Source organism: Argopecten irradians, chromosome 13, assembly GCF_041381155.1.
Source record: "Argopecten irradians isolate NY chromosome 13, Ai_NY, whole genome shotgun sequence".
Taxonomy (NCBI): domain Eukaryota; kingdom Metazoa; phylum Mollusca; class Bivalvia; order Pectinida; family Pectinidae; genus Argopecten; species Argopecten irradians.
Window position 1 is genome coordinate 36,679,772 of NC_091146.1, and position 17,408 is coordinate 36,697,179.

The following is a 17,408-nucleotide window of genomic DNA, read 5'->3' on the forward strand; positions in this document are numbered from 1 at the left end:
GCAAAACCTTTGAATGTTATCAGGAAATTGTACAATTACACTACAGCCTCCAATATAAACATTTACACACAAAGTTACACATAAGCCTAGGTGTTAATGTGGTGTTATCAATCAAGTGACCAAACAACCCCATCTCATATGGTCAGTATGCTGAGTATGTATGCTATTAAAACCTCATGGAAATGGGCAGTATGTTGATTTAACCTAATGGAAATGGTCAGTATGTTGAATTAAAACCTCATGGAAATGGGGCAGTATGTTAAATTAAACCTCATGGAAATGGTCAGTATGTTGCATTAAACCTCATGGAAATGGTCAGTATGTTGATTTAAACCTCATGGAAATGGTCAGTATGTTGAATTAAACCTCATGGAAATGTCAGTATGTTGATAACCTCATGAAATGGTGAATTGATTAAACCTCATGGAAATGGTCAGTATGTTGAATTAAACCTCATGGAAATGTTAGAATGTTGAATTAAACCTCATGGAAATGGTCAGTATGTTGAATTAAACCTCATGGAAATGGTCAGTATGTTGAATTAAACCTCATGGAAATGGTCAGTATGTTGAATTAAACCTCATGGAAATGGTCAGTATGTTGAATTAAACCTCATGGAAATGGTCAGTATGTTGATTTAAACCTCATGGTAAATGTTGTCAGAATGTCAATGTTGAATTAAACCTCATGGAAATGGTCAGTATGTTGAATTAAACCTCATGGCAATGGTCAGTATGTTGATTTAAACCTCATGGAAATGGTCAGTATGTTGAATTAAACCTCATGGAAATGGTCAGTATGTTGAATTAAACCTCATGGAAATGGTCAGTATGTTGATTAACTCATGGAAATGGTCAATGTTGATAACCTCATGGAAATGGTCAGTATGTTGAATTAAACCTCATGGAAATGGTCAGTATGTTGAATTAAACCTCATGGAAATGGTCAGTATGTTGATTTAAACCTCATGGAAATGGTCAGTATGTTGAATTAAACCTCATGGAAATGGTCAGTATGTTGATTAAACCTCATGGAAATGGTCAGTATGTTGAATTGATAAACCTCATGGAAATGGTCAGTATGTTGAATTAAACCTCATGGAAATGGTCAGTATGTTGAATTTAAACCTCATGGAAATGGTCAGTATGTTGAATTAAACCTCATGGAAATGGTCAGTATGTTGATTTAAACCTCATGGAAATGGTCAGTATGTTGAATTAAACCTCATGGAAATGGTCAGTATGTTGAATTTAAACCTCATGGAAATGGTCAGTATGTTGAATTAAACCTCATGGAAATGGTCAGTATTGTTAATTAAGTGGAAACCTCATGGAAATGGTCAGTATGTTGAATTAAACCTCATGGAAATGGTCAGTATGTTGAATTAAACCTCATGGAAATGGTCAGTATGTTGATTTAACCTCATGGAAATGGTCAGTATGTTGATTTAAACCTCATGGAAATGGTCAGTATGTTGATTTAAACCTCATGGAAATGGTCAGTATGTTGAATTAAACCTCATGGAAATGGTCAGTATGTTGAATTAAACCTCATGGAAATGGTCAGTATGTTGATTGAATTAAACCTCATGGAAATGGTCAGTATGTTGATTTAAACCTCATGGAAATGGTCAGTATGTTGAATTAAACCTCATGGAAATGGTCAGTATGTTGAATTAAACCTCATGGAAATGGTCAGTATGTTGAATTAAACCTCATGGAAATGGTCAGTATGTTGATTTAAACCTCATGGAAATGGTCAGTATGTTGAATTAAACCTCATGGAAATGGTCAGTATGTTGAATTAAACCTCATGGAAATGGTCAGTATGTTGAATTAAACCTCATGGAAATGGTCAGTATGTTGAATTAAACCTCATGGAAATGGTCAGTATGTTGAATTAAACCTCATGGAAATGGTCAGTATGTTGAATTAAACCTCATGGAAATGGTCAGTATGTTGAATTAAACCTCATGGAAATGGTCAGTATGTTGAATTAAACCTCATGGAAATGGTCAAGATGTTGATTTAAACCTCATGGAAATGGTCAAGATGTTGAATTAAACCTCATGGAAATGGTCAGGTGAATTACTCATGGAAATGGTCAGTATGTTGAATTAAACCTCATGGAAATGGTCAGTATGTTGAATTAAACCTCATGGAAATGGTCAGTATGTTGAATTAAACCTCATGGAAATGGTCTGTATGTTGATTTAAACCTCATGGAAATGGTCAGTATGTTGAATTAAACCTCATTGAAATGGTCAAGATGTTGATTTAAACCTCATGGAAATGGTCAAGATGTTGAATTAAACCTCATGGAAATGGTCAGTATGTTGAATTAAACCTCATGGAAATGGTCAGTATGTTGAATTAAACCTCATGGAAATGGTCAGTATGTTGAATTAAACCTCATGGAAATGGTCAAGATGTTGATTTAAACCTCATGGAAATGGTCAGTATGTTGAATTAAACCTCATGGAAATGGTCAGTATGTTGAATTAAACCTCATGGAAATGGTCAGTATGTTGAATTAAACCTCATGGAAATGGTCAGTATGTTGAATTAAACCTCATGGAAATGGTCAGTATGTTGAATTAAACCTCATGGAAATGGTCAGATGTTGATTTAAACCTCATGGAAATGGTCAGTATGTTGAATTAAACCTCATGGAAATGGTCAGTATGTTGAATTAAACCTCATGGAAATGGTCAGTATGTTGAATTAAACCTCATGGAAATGGTCAGTATGTTGAATTAAACCTCATGGAAATGGTCAGTATGTTGATTTAAACCTCATGGAAATGGTCAGTATGTTGTATGCTGATTTAAACCTCATGGAAATGGTCAGTATGTTGAATTAAACCTCATGGAAATGGTCAGTATGTTGAATTAAACCTCATGGAAATGGTCAGTATGTTGAATTAAACCTCATGGAAATGGTCAGTATGTTGAATTAAACCTCATGGAAATGGTCAGTATGTTGAATTAAACCTCATGGAAATGGTCAGTATGTTGAATTAAACCTCATGGAAATGGTCAGTATGTTGAATTAAACCTCATGGAAATGGTCAGTATGTTGATTTAAACCTCATGGAAATGGTCAGTATGTTGAATTAAACCTCATGGAAATGGTCAGTATGTTGATTTAAACCTCATGGAAATGGTCAGTATGTTGATTTAAACCTCATGGAAATGGTCAGTATGTTGAATTAAACCTCATGGAAAGTGGTAAACCTCATGGAAATGGTCAGATGTTGAATTAAACCTCATGGAAATGGTCAGTATGTTGAATTAAACCTCATGGAAATGGTCAAGATGTTGATTTAAACCTCATGGAAATGGTCAAGATGTTGAATTAAACCTCATGGAAATGGTCAAGATATTGAATTAAACCTCATGGAAATGGTCAGTATGTTGAATTAAACCTCATGGAAATGGTCAGTATGTTGAAATAAACCTCATGGAAATGGTCAGTATGTTGAATTAAACCTCATGGAAATGGTCAGTATGCTGATTTAAACCTCATGGAAATGGTCTGTATGTTGATTTAAACCTCATGGAAATGGTCAGTATGTTGAATTAAACCTCATGGAAATGGTCAGTATGTTGAATTAAACCTCATGGAAATGGTCAAGATGTTGATTTAAACCTCATGGAAATGGTCAAGATGTTGAATTAAACCTCATGGAAATGGTCAAGATGTTGAATTAAACCTCATGGAAATGGTCAGTATGTTGAATTAAACCTCATGGAAATGGTCAGTATGTTGAATTAAACCTCATGGAAATGGTCAGTAGTTATAAACCTATGTTGAGAATTAAACTCATGGAAATGGTCATGTTGATTAAACCTCATGGAAATGGTCAGTATGTTGATTAAACCTCATGGAAATGGTCAGTATGTTGATTTAAACCTCATGGAAATGGTCAGTATGTTGATTTAAACCTCATGGAAATGGTCAGTATGTTGATTTAACCTCATGGAAATGGTCAGTATGTTGATTTAAACCTCATGGAAATGGTCAGTATGTTGAATTAAACCTCATGGAAATGGTCAGTATGTTGATTTAAACCTCATGGAAATGGTCAGTATGTTGATTTAAACCTCATGGAAATGGTCAGTATGCTGATTTAAACCTCATGGAAATGGTCAGTATGCTGATTTAAACCTCATGGAAATGGTCAGTATGTTGATTTAAACCTCATGGAAATGGTCAGTATGTTGATTTAAACCTCATGGAAATGGTCAGTATGTTGATTTAAACCTCATGGAAATGGTCAGTATGTTGAATTAAACCTCATGGAAATGGTCAGTATGTTGAATTAAACCTCATGGAAATGGTCAGTATGTTGATTTAACCTCATGGAAATGGTCAGTATGCTGATTTAAACCTCATGGAAATGGTCAGTATGCTGATTTAAACCTCATGGAAATGGTCAGTATGCTGATTTAAACCTCATGGAAAATGGTCAGTATGTTGAATTAAACCTCATGGAAATGGTCAGTATGTTGAATTTAAACCTCATGGAAATGGTCAGTATGTTGATTAAACCTCATGGAAATGGTCAGTATGTTGATTAAACCTCATGGAAAATGGTCCATGGAAATGGTCAGTATGTGATTTAAACCTCATGGAAAATGGTCAGTAACCTTGAAAATGTGATTTAAACCTCTCATGTGAGAAATGGTCAGTATGTGATTTAAACCTCATGGAAATGGTCAGTATGCTGATTAAACCTCATGGAAATGGTCAGTATGCTGATTAAAACCTCATGGAAATGGTCAGTATGCTGATTTAACCTCATGGAAATGGTTGTATGTTGATTTAAACCTCATGGAAAATGGTCAGTATGCTGATTTAAACCTCATGGAAATGGTCAGTATGTTGATTTAACCTCATGGAAATGGTCAGTATGTTGATTTAACCTCATGGAAATGGTCAGTATGTTGAATTAAACCTCATGGAAATGGTCAGTATGCTGATTTAAATCCATGGAAATGGTCAGTATGTTGAATTAAACCTCATGGAAATGGTCAGTATGCTGATTTAACCTCATGGAAATGGTCAGTATGTTGATTTAACCTCATGGAAATGGTCAGTATGTTGAATTAAACCTCATGGAAATGGTCAGTATGTTGAATTAAACCTCATGGAAATGGTCAGTATGCTGATTTAAACCTCATGGAAATGGTCAGTATGCTGATTTAAACCTTATGGAAATGGTCAGTATGCTGATTTAAACCTCATGGAAATGGTCAGTATGTTGAATTAAACCTCATGGAAATGGTCAGTATATTGAATTAAACCTCATGGAAATGGTCAGTATGTTGAATTAAACCTCATGGAAATGGTCAGTATGTTGAATTAAACCTCATGGAAATGGTCAGTATGCTGATTTAAACCTCATGGAAATGGTCAGTATGCTGATTTAAACCTCATGGAAATGGTCAGTATGCTGATTTAACCTCATGGAAATGGTCAGTATGTTGAATTAAACCTCATGGAAATGGTCAGTATGTTGAATTAAACCTCATGGAAATGGTCAGTATGTTGAATTAAACCTCATGGAAATGGTCAAGATGTTGATTTAAACCTCATGGAAATGGTCAGTATGTTGAATTAAACCTCATGGAAATGGTCAGTATGTTGAATTAAACCTCATGGAAATGGTCAGTATGTTGAATTAAACCTCATGGAAATGGTCAGTATGCTGATTTAAACCTCATGGAAATGGTCAGTATGTTGAATTAAACCTCATGGAAATGGTCAGTATGTTGAATTAAACCTCATGGAAATGGTCAGTATGCTGATTTAAACCTCATGGAAATGGTCAGTATGCTGATTTAACCTCATGGAAATGGTCAGTATGTTGAATTAAACCTCATGGAAATGGTCAAGATGTTGATTTAAACCTCATGGAAATGGTCAGTATGTTGAATTAAACCTCATGGAAATGGTCAGTATGTTGAATTAAACCTCATGGAAATGGTCAGTATGCTGATTTAAACCTCATTGAAATGGTCATTATGTTGATTTAAACCTTTATTCTTTTTCAGATGTCATGTGACCTGTTTTTGAATCGGTGTATAGGAGGAAGGTCATGAACAGGAAGTAATAACTGGACCAATCAAAATGCCTGTAAGTTAATGAACTTTTAAGTACATACTAGTAATTAATGAATAAGGTGGCAGGATCAGTCTAAGACTTAAGTTTAAACAAAATTAGCCAATTAAATATGACATAACTATTTATAACATCATCTTTGATTGGTTAATTCTCAGCTTAGGATTGTGTGGGTCTGAAGACTGTTTCTTGTTTTTGTGTGACATGTCCCTGTGTGTTTGATGTGACATACCCCTGTGTGTTTGATTTGACATGCCCCTGTGTGTTTGATGTAACATATCCTTGTGTGTTTGATGTGACATGCCCCTTGTGTGTTTGATGTGACATGCCCCTGTGTGTTTGATGTGACATGCCCCTGTGTGTTTGATGTGACATGTCCCTGTGTGTTTGATGTGACATACCCCTTGTGTGTTTGATGTGACATACCCCTGTGTGTTTGATGTGACATATCCCTGTGTGTTTGATGTGACATGCCCCTGTGTGTTTGATATGACATGCCCCTGTGTGTTTGATGTGACATGCCCCTGTGTTTTATGTGACATGTCCCTGTGTTTGATGTGACATACCCCTGTGTGTTTGATGTGACATGTCCCTGTGTTTGATATGGCATACCCTTGTGTTTGATGTGACATGGCCCTGTGTTTGATGTGACATACCCCTGTGTGTTTGATGTGACATACCCCTGTGTGTTTGATGTGACCTACCCCTGTGTTTAATGTGACATGTCCCTGTGTTTGATGTGACATACCCCTGTGTTTGATGTGACATGTCCCTGTGTTTGATGTGACATGTCCCTGTGTTTGATGTGACATGCCCCTGTGGCCATGGTATTATGGTCAGTGTTGTTTGTGATATTAAAGTTATGTAGAGATGATAATGTATGAGTAATATAGACCATATATCAGTATGTCAGTCGGAGGCCTGCTGTGTCAACAGATAGTGTGAGGGGTCAGATCAGCAGATTCCGAGCAACCAGTTCAACTATTGGTTAAAGCCATTATGTCATTAATAAATCCTGACAGACCTGCAGTTTTTGATACAGGCCTGTGAGGGCTTGTCTGAAAACTATATAAAATCACCAGGTCTGTCTTTAATTCATAAACTAACAACTTGGTCCAACCAGTCAAACTGTATTCGAAATTGAAAATGGCTTTAGATATAACTCCTGAACACCTTGTAAAAAACTGATGTCAGGTATCTTACTACAGAATACCTTGTAATTGCATTAATATAAGTACCTCATTATCCTAGTCTAGACTTTTTAGGGGGAGAGCTAATTATAGTTAGTTGTTACAATTTACTCTGTCTATTACTTTAATCTTGGTTTCCTCCACCATACGTCCTGGTGCGACCTGTATTGACCCTGGCTTTTGATTGGACGTTAAAACAAACCAAACAGTACCATAAACTTGTCTTTGTCAGTTCTGTTAACATTTAGTTTGGTATTTCAATCAATGTGAATATATACTTTGATTTTAACACGACTGAACAAGGTTGATTTGAATCACATACATGTATATCTAATTCTGTTACGAACATTTTGTGATATTCCCCTCTATAGTGACTGTTACACACATTTTGTGATATTCCCCTCTATAGTGACTGTTACTAACATTTTGTGTAATGATATAATCACTGGTTATCGACTCTCGACTGTTAATCATTTTCTCTGAGGTGACTAACTCCTAAAAACAACCAACTCTGTCACCAGGTACTGCGATTGATTTTTGTGATGTAGTCAGGTTTTCAGTGGACAGGCAATGATTCATTGTAATAGACACTATAAGTTTCCTATCAGTCACTCGATCGCGATTGATTAATATATCTGACTATTAAAAATCATTCTCTAAATGAAATTTTATAAAAGAACAAAATGTTGGAGTTACATCATGAGATACTGTTAAATGTATAAATTCAGCAAGGACATGATGTGTCATACTATTGATCCTGGTGTGTAGATACATAAGTAATACAGGCATACTGTTAATGGCACTGGCTATTTTCTTATTTTCTGTTTGTAATTAAAGTAACCATAGATCCTTCAAAAACATAATCCTTGTCTCTACTGATAAGAAAAAAGAATTCCCCTCCTCCAAAATTGGAAAAAGAATTTCTCCATTTTCCATCTTTATCTCCATTTTATGAAAAGGATTTCTCCCCCAACCAACCAACCCCCCCTCACCCAGATAAGAAAAATGATAAATTATCCCTTTTTCACTGATTTGTCGCTGGTTTGGTTTCAGCTGTGAGAGATTTCTCTGTCAACCCCTGTAGGTTATGACAGATTAGGCACGCTAATTTTTTGAACCTGGAAGTTCTGGTAAGAAAAATTACACGACGTCAACCATAGAGTATGATGTCAATGACGGTATCAATGTTGATGTGCAGTCGACAGAACCATAGAGTATGATGTCAATGACGGTATCAATGTTGATGTGCAGTCGACAGAACCATAGAGTATGATGTCAATGACTGTATCAATGTTGATGTGCAGTCGACAGAACCATAGAGTATGATGTCAATGACGGTATCAATGTTGATGTGCAGTCGACAGAACCATAGAGTATGATGTCAATGACTGTATCAATGTTGATGTGCAGTCGACAGAACCATAGAGTATGATGTCAATGACGGTATCAATGTTGATGTGCAGTCGACAGAACCATAGAGTATGATGTCAATGACGGTATCAATGTTGATGTGCAGTCGACAGAACCATAGAGTATGATGTCAATGACGGTATCAATGTTGATGTGCAGTCGACAGAACCATAGAGTATGATGTCAATGACTGTATCAATGTTGATGTGCAGTCGACAGAACCATAGAGTATGATGTCAATGACGGTATCAATGTTGATGTGCAGTCGACAGAACCATAGAGTATGATGTCAATGACGGTATCAATGTTGATGTGCAGTCGACAGAACCATAGAGTATGATGTCAATGACGATGTGCATCAATAGAGTATGATGTCAATGATGTGTCATGTCGACAGAACCATAGAGTATGATGTCAATGACGGTATCAATGTTGATGTGCAGTCGACAGAACCATAGAGTATGATGTCAATGACGGTATCAATGTTGATGTGCAGTCGACAGAACCATAGAGTATGATGTCAATGACGGTATCAATGTTGATGTGCAGTCGACAGAACCATAGAGTATGATGTCAATGACGGTATCAATGTTGATGTGCAGTCGACAGAACCATAGAGTATGATGTCAATGACGGTATCAATGTTGATGTGCAGTCGACAGAACCATAGAGTATGATGTCAATGACGGTATCAATGTTGATGTGCAGTCGACAGAACCATAGAGTATGATGTCAATGACGGTATCAATGTTGATGTGCAGTCGACAGAACCATAGAGTATGATGTCAATGACGGTATCAATGTTGATGTGCAGTCGACAGAACCATAGAGTATGATGTCAATGACGGTATCAATGTTGATGTGCAGTCGACAGAACCATAGAGTATGATGTCAATGACGGTATCAATGTTGATGTGCAGTCGACAGAACCATAGAGTATGATGTCAATGACGGTATCAATGTTGATGTGCAGTCGACAGAACCATAGAGTATGATGTCAATGACGGTATCAATGTTGATGTGCAGTCGACAGAACCATAGAGTATGATGTCAATGACGGTATCAATGTTGATGTGCAGTCGACAGAACCATAGAGTATGATGTCAATGACGGTATCAATGTTGATGTGCAGTCGACAGAACCATAGAGTATGATGTCAATGACGGTATCAATGTTGATGTGCAGTCGACAGAACCATAGAGTATGATGTCAATGACGGTATCAATGTTGATGTGCAGTCGACAGAACCATAGAGTATGATGTCAATGACGGTATCAATGTTGATGTGCAGTCGACAGAACCATAGAGTATGATGTCAATGACGGTATCAATGTTGATGTGCAGTCGACAGAACCATAGAGTATGATGTCAATGACGGTATCAATGTTGATGTGCAGTCGACAGAACCATAGAGTATGATGTCAATGACGGTATCAATGTTGATGTGCAGTCGACAGAACCATAGAGTATGATGTCAATGACGGTATCAATGTTGATGTGCAGTCGACAGAACCATAGAGTATGATGTCAATGACGGTATCAATGTTGATGTGCAGTCGACAGAACCATAGAGTATGATGTCAATGACGGTATCAATGTTGATGTGCAGTCGACAGAACCATAGAGTATGATGTCAATGACGGTATCAATGTTGATGTGCAGTCGACAGAACCATAGAGTATGATGTCAATGACGGTATCAATGTTGATGTGCAGTCGACAGAACCATAGAGTATGATGTCAATGACGGTATCAATGTTGATGTGCAGTCGACAGAACCATAGAGTATGATGTCAATGACGGTATCAATGTTGATGTGCAGTCGACAGAACCATAGAGTATGATGTCAATGACGGTATCAATGTTGATGTGCAGTCGACAGAACCATAGAGTATGATGTCAATGACGGTATCAATGTTGATGTGCAGTCGACAGAACCATAGAGTATGATGTCAATGACGGTATCAATGTTGATGTGCAGTCGACAGAACCATAGAGTATGATGTCAATGACGGTATCAATGTTGATGTGCAGTCGACAGAACCATAGAGTATGATGTCAATGACGGTATCAATGTTGATGTGCAGTCGACAGAACCATAGAGTATGATGTCAATGACGGTATCAATGTTGATGTGCAGTCGACAGAACCATAGAGTATGATGTCAATGACGGTATCAATGTTGATGTGCAGTCGACAGAACCATAGAGTATGATGTCAATGACGGTATCAATGTTGATGTGCAGTCGACAGAACCATAGAGTATGATGTCAATGACGGTATCAATGTTGATGTGCAGTCGACAGAACCATAGAGTATGATGTCAATGACGGTATCAATGTTGATGTGCAGTCGACAGAACCATAGAGTATGATGTCAATGACGGTATCAATGTTGATGTGCAGTCGACAGAACCATAGAGTATGATGTCAATGACGGTATCAATGTTGATGTGCAGTCGACAGAACCATAGAGTATGATGTCAATGACGGTATCAATGTTGATGTGCAGTCGACAGAACCATAGAGTATTTGAATGTCAATGACGGTATCAATGTTGATGTGCAGTCGACAGAACCATAAAGTATGATGTCAATGACGGTATCAATGTTGATGTGCAGTCGACAGAACCATAGAGTATGATGTCAATACGGTATCAATGTTGATGTGCAGTCGACAGAACCATAGAGTATGATGTCAATGACGGTATCAATGTTGATGTGCAGTCGACAGAACCATAGAGTATGATGTCAATGACGGTATCAATGTTGATGTGCAGTCGACAGAACCATAGAGTATGATGTCAATGACGGTATCAATGTTGATGTGCAGTCGACAGAACCATAGAGTATGATGTCAATGACGGTATCAATGTTGATGTGCAGTCGACAGAACCATAGAGTATGATGTCAATGACGGTATCAATGTTGATGTGCAGTCGACAGAACCATAGAGTATGATGTCAATACGGTATCAATGTTGATGTGCAGTCGACAGAACCATAGAGTATGATGTCAATGACGGTATCAATGTTGATGTGCAGTCGACAGAACCATAGAGTATGATGTCAATGACGGTATCAATGTTGATGTGCAGTCGACAGAACCATAGAGTATGATGTCAATGACGGTATCAATGTTGATGTGCAGTCGACAGAACCATGTTCTTGTTGTGGTTATTATGTCAGCTTTTTCTTTTGTAAATGGGAGAAAAGGAAAAGAATCATTCCCTTCCTATGAGGGTGTGACAACAAAATAACAACCTTGATTTCTTCACACAACCCACTCCTCACCAAATTAGAAAAATGATTTCTCCCCAACCCACCCACCCCTCTTCCTCCTCACCAAATTAGAAAAATGATTTCTCCCCAACCCACCCACCCCTCTTCCTCCTCACCAAATTAGAAAAATGATTTCTCCCCAACCCACCCACCCCTCTTCCTCTTCACCAAATTAGGAAAATGATTCCCCCCACCCCTTCACCAAATTAGGAATTGATTTCTCTCCCCCCCCCCCTCCCCCACCCCCAACTCTTCACCAAATTAGGAAAATGATTTCCTTGTTTTGCCAGAGTTTTCAGGTAAGTGATCCTCATGCCATAACTACCTACATACTGATATAGTGAAACTGGTACTGGATGTGTAGATATATCAGAACTTGATATAGACAGATCTAGAATAGATCTACTGGTAAATGGCCAGCTGTTTAGGCCGCAAAGTGTAAATAAATACAATTACCAATGAACCGTGTCGACAGCTGGTGTAACGATTACTGATGAACCATGTTGACAGCTGGTGAAACTAATACACCTGTGCTAGTCACACCCCTCACAGACACAGATGGGATATTTTCTATGTAAAGGCAAAGAAGGGGAATGGGAGAGTTCAATTTAATTTATAGGGGAGCAGGGTCAGTTGTGAGAGGATTAGATTAGTGATGGGCTTGTTTCACAGATGAGTGGAGGAGAGATACATTTTACAAACTGTTAGGTTTTAATGGGGAGAGATAAAGTGTTTATAATTGTGTGACACTTATATATAATCAACAATGGTGAGATTAGGAAGAGTGAGTGGATATAGGGAGGACATATATACGTAGAGGAGGGGAGAGATAAATTGTTTATAATTGTGTGACACTTAACAATGATGAGGAGTGTATATGTGTAATACAAAGGGAGGGTAGGTAGAGTCGGGGAGAGAGAATTATTTGTTTGAGGAAGGGAAGGAGAAAACAACAAAATTACAATAACTTGTGTCTGAATCCATTGTACATATATGAAATATCAAACAATATATGCTGAGAATAAGAGTGTACATATCTGTAACTGATATAACGTTAACACATTCCTGTCCAGTTGAGTTGTATATAAAATACACTTGTGTACCTTATCACAGTTTCAAGGGTCTGCTGAGAGATACTGATAATATCACACATTCCAGGTATCATTGAATTTAATACATGTGTGTAGGATGTGTCTTTTACCAAACCTTATTTGTTTTACATCAGACTAATGATAACGAAATATTACAGAGTTATCTCCCGTTGACAGTGGAGGGAATTATTTTTTCAGATTTGATGGAGGGAAAAATCGTTTTAGTGATTTGATGGAAGAGGGAAAACCCATTTCCTCATTTGGGGAAGAGGGAAAAACCCTTTTCCTCATTTGAGGGAAGAGGGAAAAATCCTTTTACTCATTTGAGAGAAGAGGGGAAAAAAAACCTTTCCTCATATGAGAGTAGAGGGAAAAACCATTTTTTTTCATTTGAGGGAAGAGGGAAAAAAACCTTTACCTTATTTCAGAGAAGAGGGAAAAAAACCTTTTCCTCATTTGAGAGAAGAGAGAAAAATCTTTTCCTTATTTGAGAGAAGAGGGAAAACCCCTTTTTCTCATTTGAGGGAAGAGGGAAAAAAATTCTTTTACTCATTTGAGGGAAGAGGGAAAAAACCCTTTTTCTTATTTGAGAGAAGAGGGAAAAACCCTTTTTCTCATTTGAGAGAAGAGGGAAAAACCCTTTTCCTCATTTGAGAGAAGAAGGATAACCCTTTTCTTCACTTTAGGGAAGAGGGAAAAACCCCTTTCCTCATTTGAGAGAAGAGGGAAAAAAACACTTTTCCTCATTGAGAGAAGAGGGAAAAACACTTTTTCCTCATTTGAGAGAAGAGAGAAAAAAAGCTTTTTTTTTCATTTTAGGGAAGAGGGAAAACCCCTTTTCCTCATTTGAGAGAAGAGGGAAAACATTTTTCCTCATTTGAGGAAAGAGGGAAAAACCCTTTTCCTCATATGAGAGAAGAGGGGGAAAAACCCTTTCCTCATTTGATGGAAGAGGGAAAAACCCTTTTCTTCATTTTAGGGAAGACCCCTTTTCCTCATTTGAGAGAAGAGGGGAAAACACTTTTCCTCATTTGAGGGAAGAGGAAAAAACTCTTTTCCTCATTTGAGAGAAAAGGGAAAAACCCTTTTCCTCATTTGAGGGAAGAGGGAAAAACCCTTTTACTCATTTGAGAGAAGAGGGAAAAACCCTTTTTCTGATTTGAGGGAAGAGGGGAAAACCCTTTTCCTGCTTGGAGGTAAGGAAGGAGAGAATTCTTTCTCTAATATCATGCTAAGTGAGAGAAATGCTTAAATGTATTGATTGTGATATCATTCTGAGTGTTAAAGGAGCTATAGACAATCAATACCTATCTGCAAGGGCAGACAACTCTGGAATATGCTAATTCAGAGCATATTGGAAACCTGGGAATTATGAGATTGAAATATTAATATTTAGATACCCTATTGTTTTCCAAATGCCCTGAATGGAGAACTTTTATTTATATATTATTTATGAAGATGATTATAGACTTCAAAAAAATGGTGTTTTCATATTTCCATGTAAAATATAAAGAAAGCTAAATTTTCACCTCAATTCATCAGGAATCTCAGGGGAAAATAAATGAAAATATTATTAAAGGCTAGATTTACCCGTTACTGGTAGTGGTGATACACTGACTGATCTCTACACAGGTATTGACTAACAGAGACATGTGCTATCATCATTCATTAATCATTCATTTCTATATCATTTCATATTTATTCTTTCAGCCATCTGTCCATCCTTCTCTCTCCTTCTGACCTGAGTCTGCTCCATTCTATCTCTCAACCCTGATATCCTGATGATGGCCGACACTCAGACCATACAAGTAGGATTTGGTGTTTATTTGTCAGCTGCCTGTCAGATTCATTCATTGTTTGTGACTAATCATGATCGTATTTCTGTATCCATTTAAGATGTTTGTATTAACAGCCTCGTAATGTCATGTCAGAATATCTATTTGTATACCTGTGCTTTATTTTCAGTATTTATACTCAATTGAGATCAGTTTCTAGCTAACCTGTCCTGTAGCCCATGATTTATTCCGCCTATCAGTGAAACGTGAGGGCACTTTTATACTAATTTAGTCTGTCTGTCTGGATTTTGGTTTCTAGACAATAACATCATTATTTTGTTGAAACTGAATTCATTTACAATGGTAGCTTATGAGACATAACACTGCCTGGGAATGAATGTAGGGTCAATAGGTCAACTACAAAGGTCATTAAGGTCACTATTTTAGTATAAGATCACTCAGTAACAGCTACGAAATGTAGCCTCCAGGGAGCATCAGGGACATGTAGTCTCCAGGGAGCATCAGGGACATGTAGTCTCCAGGGAGCATCAGGGACATGTAGTCTCCAGGGAGCATCAGGGACATGTAGTCTCCAGGGAGCATCAGGGACATGTAGTCTCCAGGGAGCATCAGGGACATGTATTGCTTCAGCAATGTTTATAATGCATGTTTACAGTGTATTTGTGTTGGTAAAGTTGTTTGTTTGAAGCTTGTCATTGTTTACCTACCGTATTCGACCCAGTAAGTGCCGCAATCTCTATAAGAGTCCCTCCCGCCTTTTTCAGCCTCAATTTCACTTTGTACATTGAATTAATGAGGATTGATAATATGAAAACTGTGTAGGTATATATATTGATTTATAACTTACTTTGTGCAGTAATTTTATGAAAGGTTTGTCCATATTTGGTTATATTAAACACTCCCTTCTTTGTTTTAATTGTTTAATGTGCACTGTGTACGTATTTGGTCGAATACTGCATTCATCGTTTGATTTTATACTATGCCTATTTGTCATTGGCTGATTTTCCACTTTGCCTGTTTGTCATTGGCTGATTTTCCTTGCCTGTTTGTCATTGGCTGATTTTCCATGCCTGTTTGTCATTGGCTGATTTTCCACTTTGCCTGTTTGTCATTGGCTGATTTTCCACAATGCCTGTTTGTCATTGGCTGATTTTCCACAATGCCTGTTTGTCATTGGCTGATTTTCCACTATGCCGGTTTGTCATTGGCTGATTTTCCACTATGCCGGTTTGTCATATTGGCTGATAATCCACATGCTTTAATTTATCCCTAAAAACTGTCTTTCTCAACCTCCTTCTCTCAAGACATTTTCAAATGATGCAAAACTGAGATAAATATGCTTTCTCTCCAAATTCATGATCGTTTTACTGTGATATTTTATTTTATTTTCATTTAGGAAATTTGATTATATTTCAATTTCTTATGTTACACTCATTTCTATTGGTAAGAAGTTTTTGGTTGTTTTTGCATAGCTTGGAAGAATTGAATGTCATACACGATGATATGCAGGGACTTTTACACCATAACTGCATTTGTTCTATTGTAAAAAAAAAGTGAAAACATGAAAACAATGCCAAATCAATGATTCACTGAGTTGTTCAAATTCAATCATAAGCATTTAATTTTCAATATCTTTACGGTTTATCAAGGCATAGACAAAAAACAGACAAATAGTCTTTTTCATAGACACTTTGCTTCATAAATGCTTTCATATAACATAGTTCTGAAGCTGCATGCTGGCAGTGACAGGGTTCTTCTGTGGTGGGCCTAAAGTCAGACCTAATTATCTCCCTTGGCAATAACTTGTCCTTACTGCACTAGGTGGTATGACACCTTAAACAACTTAAATGGCTGCGAACTAAAGCAACTGAAATTAAAAAATAACTTCATAGGACGCTATGAACTAAACCGACTGAAATAAAGTTTCTAATTGTAGATATGTATATATAGGAACACTCACTTGATATAAGATGAACAATGTAGTCCAGTTAAATTATAGGTCTATAACATTGTCTAATGTTATAACTGTTCTATGTTACAGATGCCATTCCAAGTGCGGAGCTCGAAATTCCGACATGTGTTTGGGCGGGGACATCGTAAGGAACTTTGTTATGAGAACATTAAAATCACCAGGAATGCACATGACAGTAATTTCTGTGCCGTGAATCCAAAATTTCTGGCTGTTGTTGTGGAATCTTCAGGAGGTGGATCTTTCTTGTGTCTTCCTTTACAACAGGTAATTCACTTATACCGACTTAGACAAATTTGGTGGGTGAGGGGGTGGGGCCGGGATGGAGAGGGTGGGGGAGGTCATACAATGAATCACTCTCTGTTGTACTCAAATATTATCCAAACAACTTCTCCTATACTTTTGGATCAGTTTCAATGAAACTTAATAGAAAATTTTGATGATCATGCGTAAATGTTTCAGAAGGCTTTATTAGGTCGTCTGACCTGAAGGGTCAGGATGACCTATAGTCATCATGTTTCGTCCGTCGTCGTCCACCGTGCGCCGTGC

The 17,408-nt window shown here is 37.4% G+C and overlaps 1 protein-coding gene across 7 annotated transcripts in view; it reads left to right on the forward strand.

The window, feature by feature from the left end:
• LOC138305891 (coronin-2B-like) overlaps window positions 1–17,408 on the forward strand; it is a 58,225-nt gene that overhangs the window by 14,381 nt on the left and 26,436 nt on the right. For 6 of the 7 annotated variants that reach the window (XM_069246159.1, XM_069246163.1, XM_069246165.1 and 3 more), the window contains exons 3-5: window positions 6,059–6,140; window positions 14,805–14,902; window positions 16,932–17,126. In XM_069246159.1, coding sequence (XP_069102260.1) covers window positions 14,876–14,902; window positions 16,932–17,126 — 222 coding nt within the window. In that variant the 5' untranslated portion in view covers window positions 6,059–6,140; window positions 14,805–14,875. The remainder of the gene's footprint in view (window positions 1–6,058; window positions 6,141–14,804; window positions 14,903–16,931; window positions 17,127–17,408) is intronic. The other variant, XM_069246161.1, reaches the window with a different exon arrangement.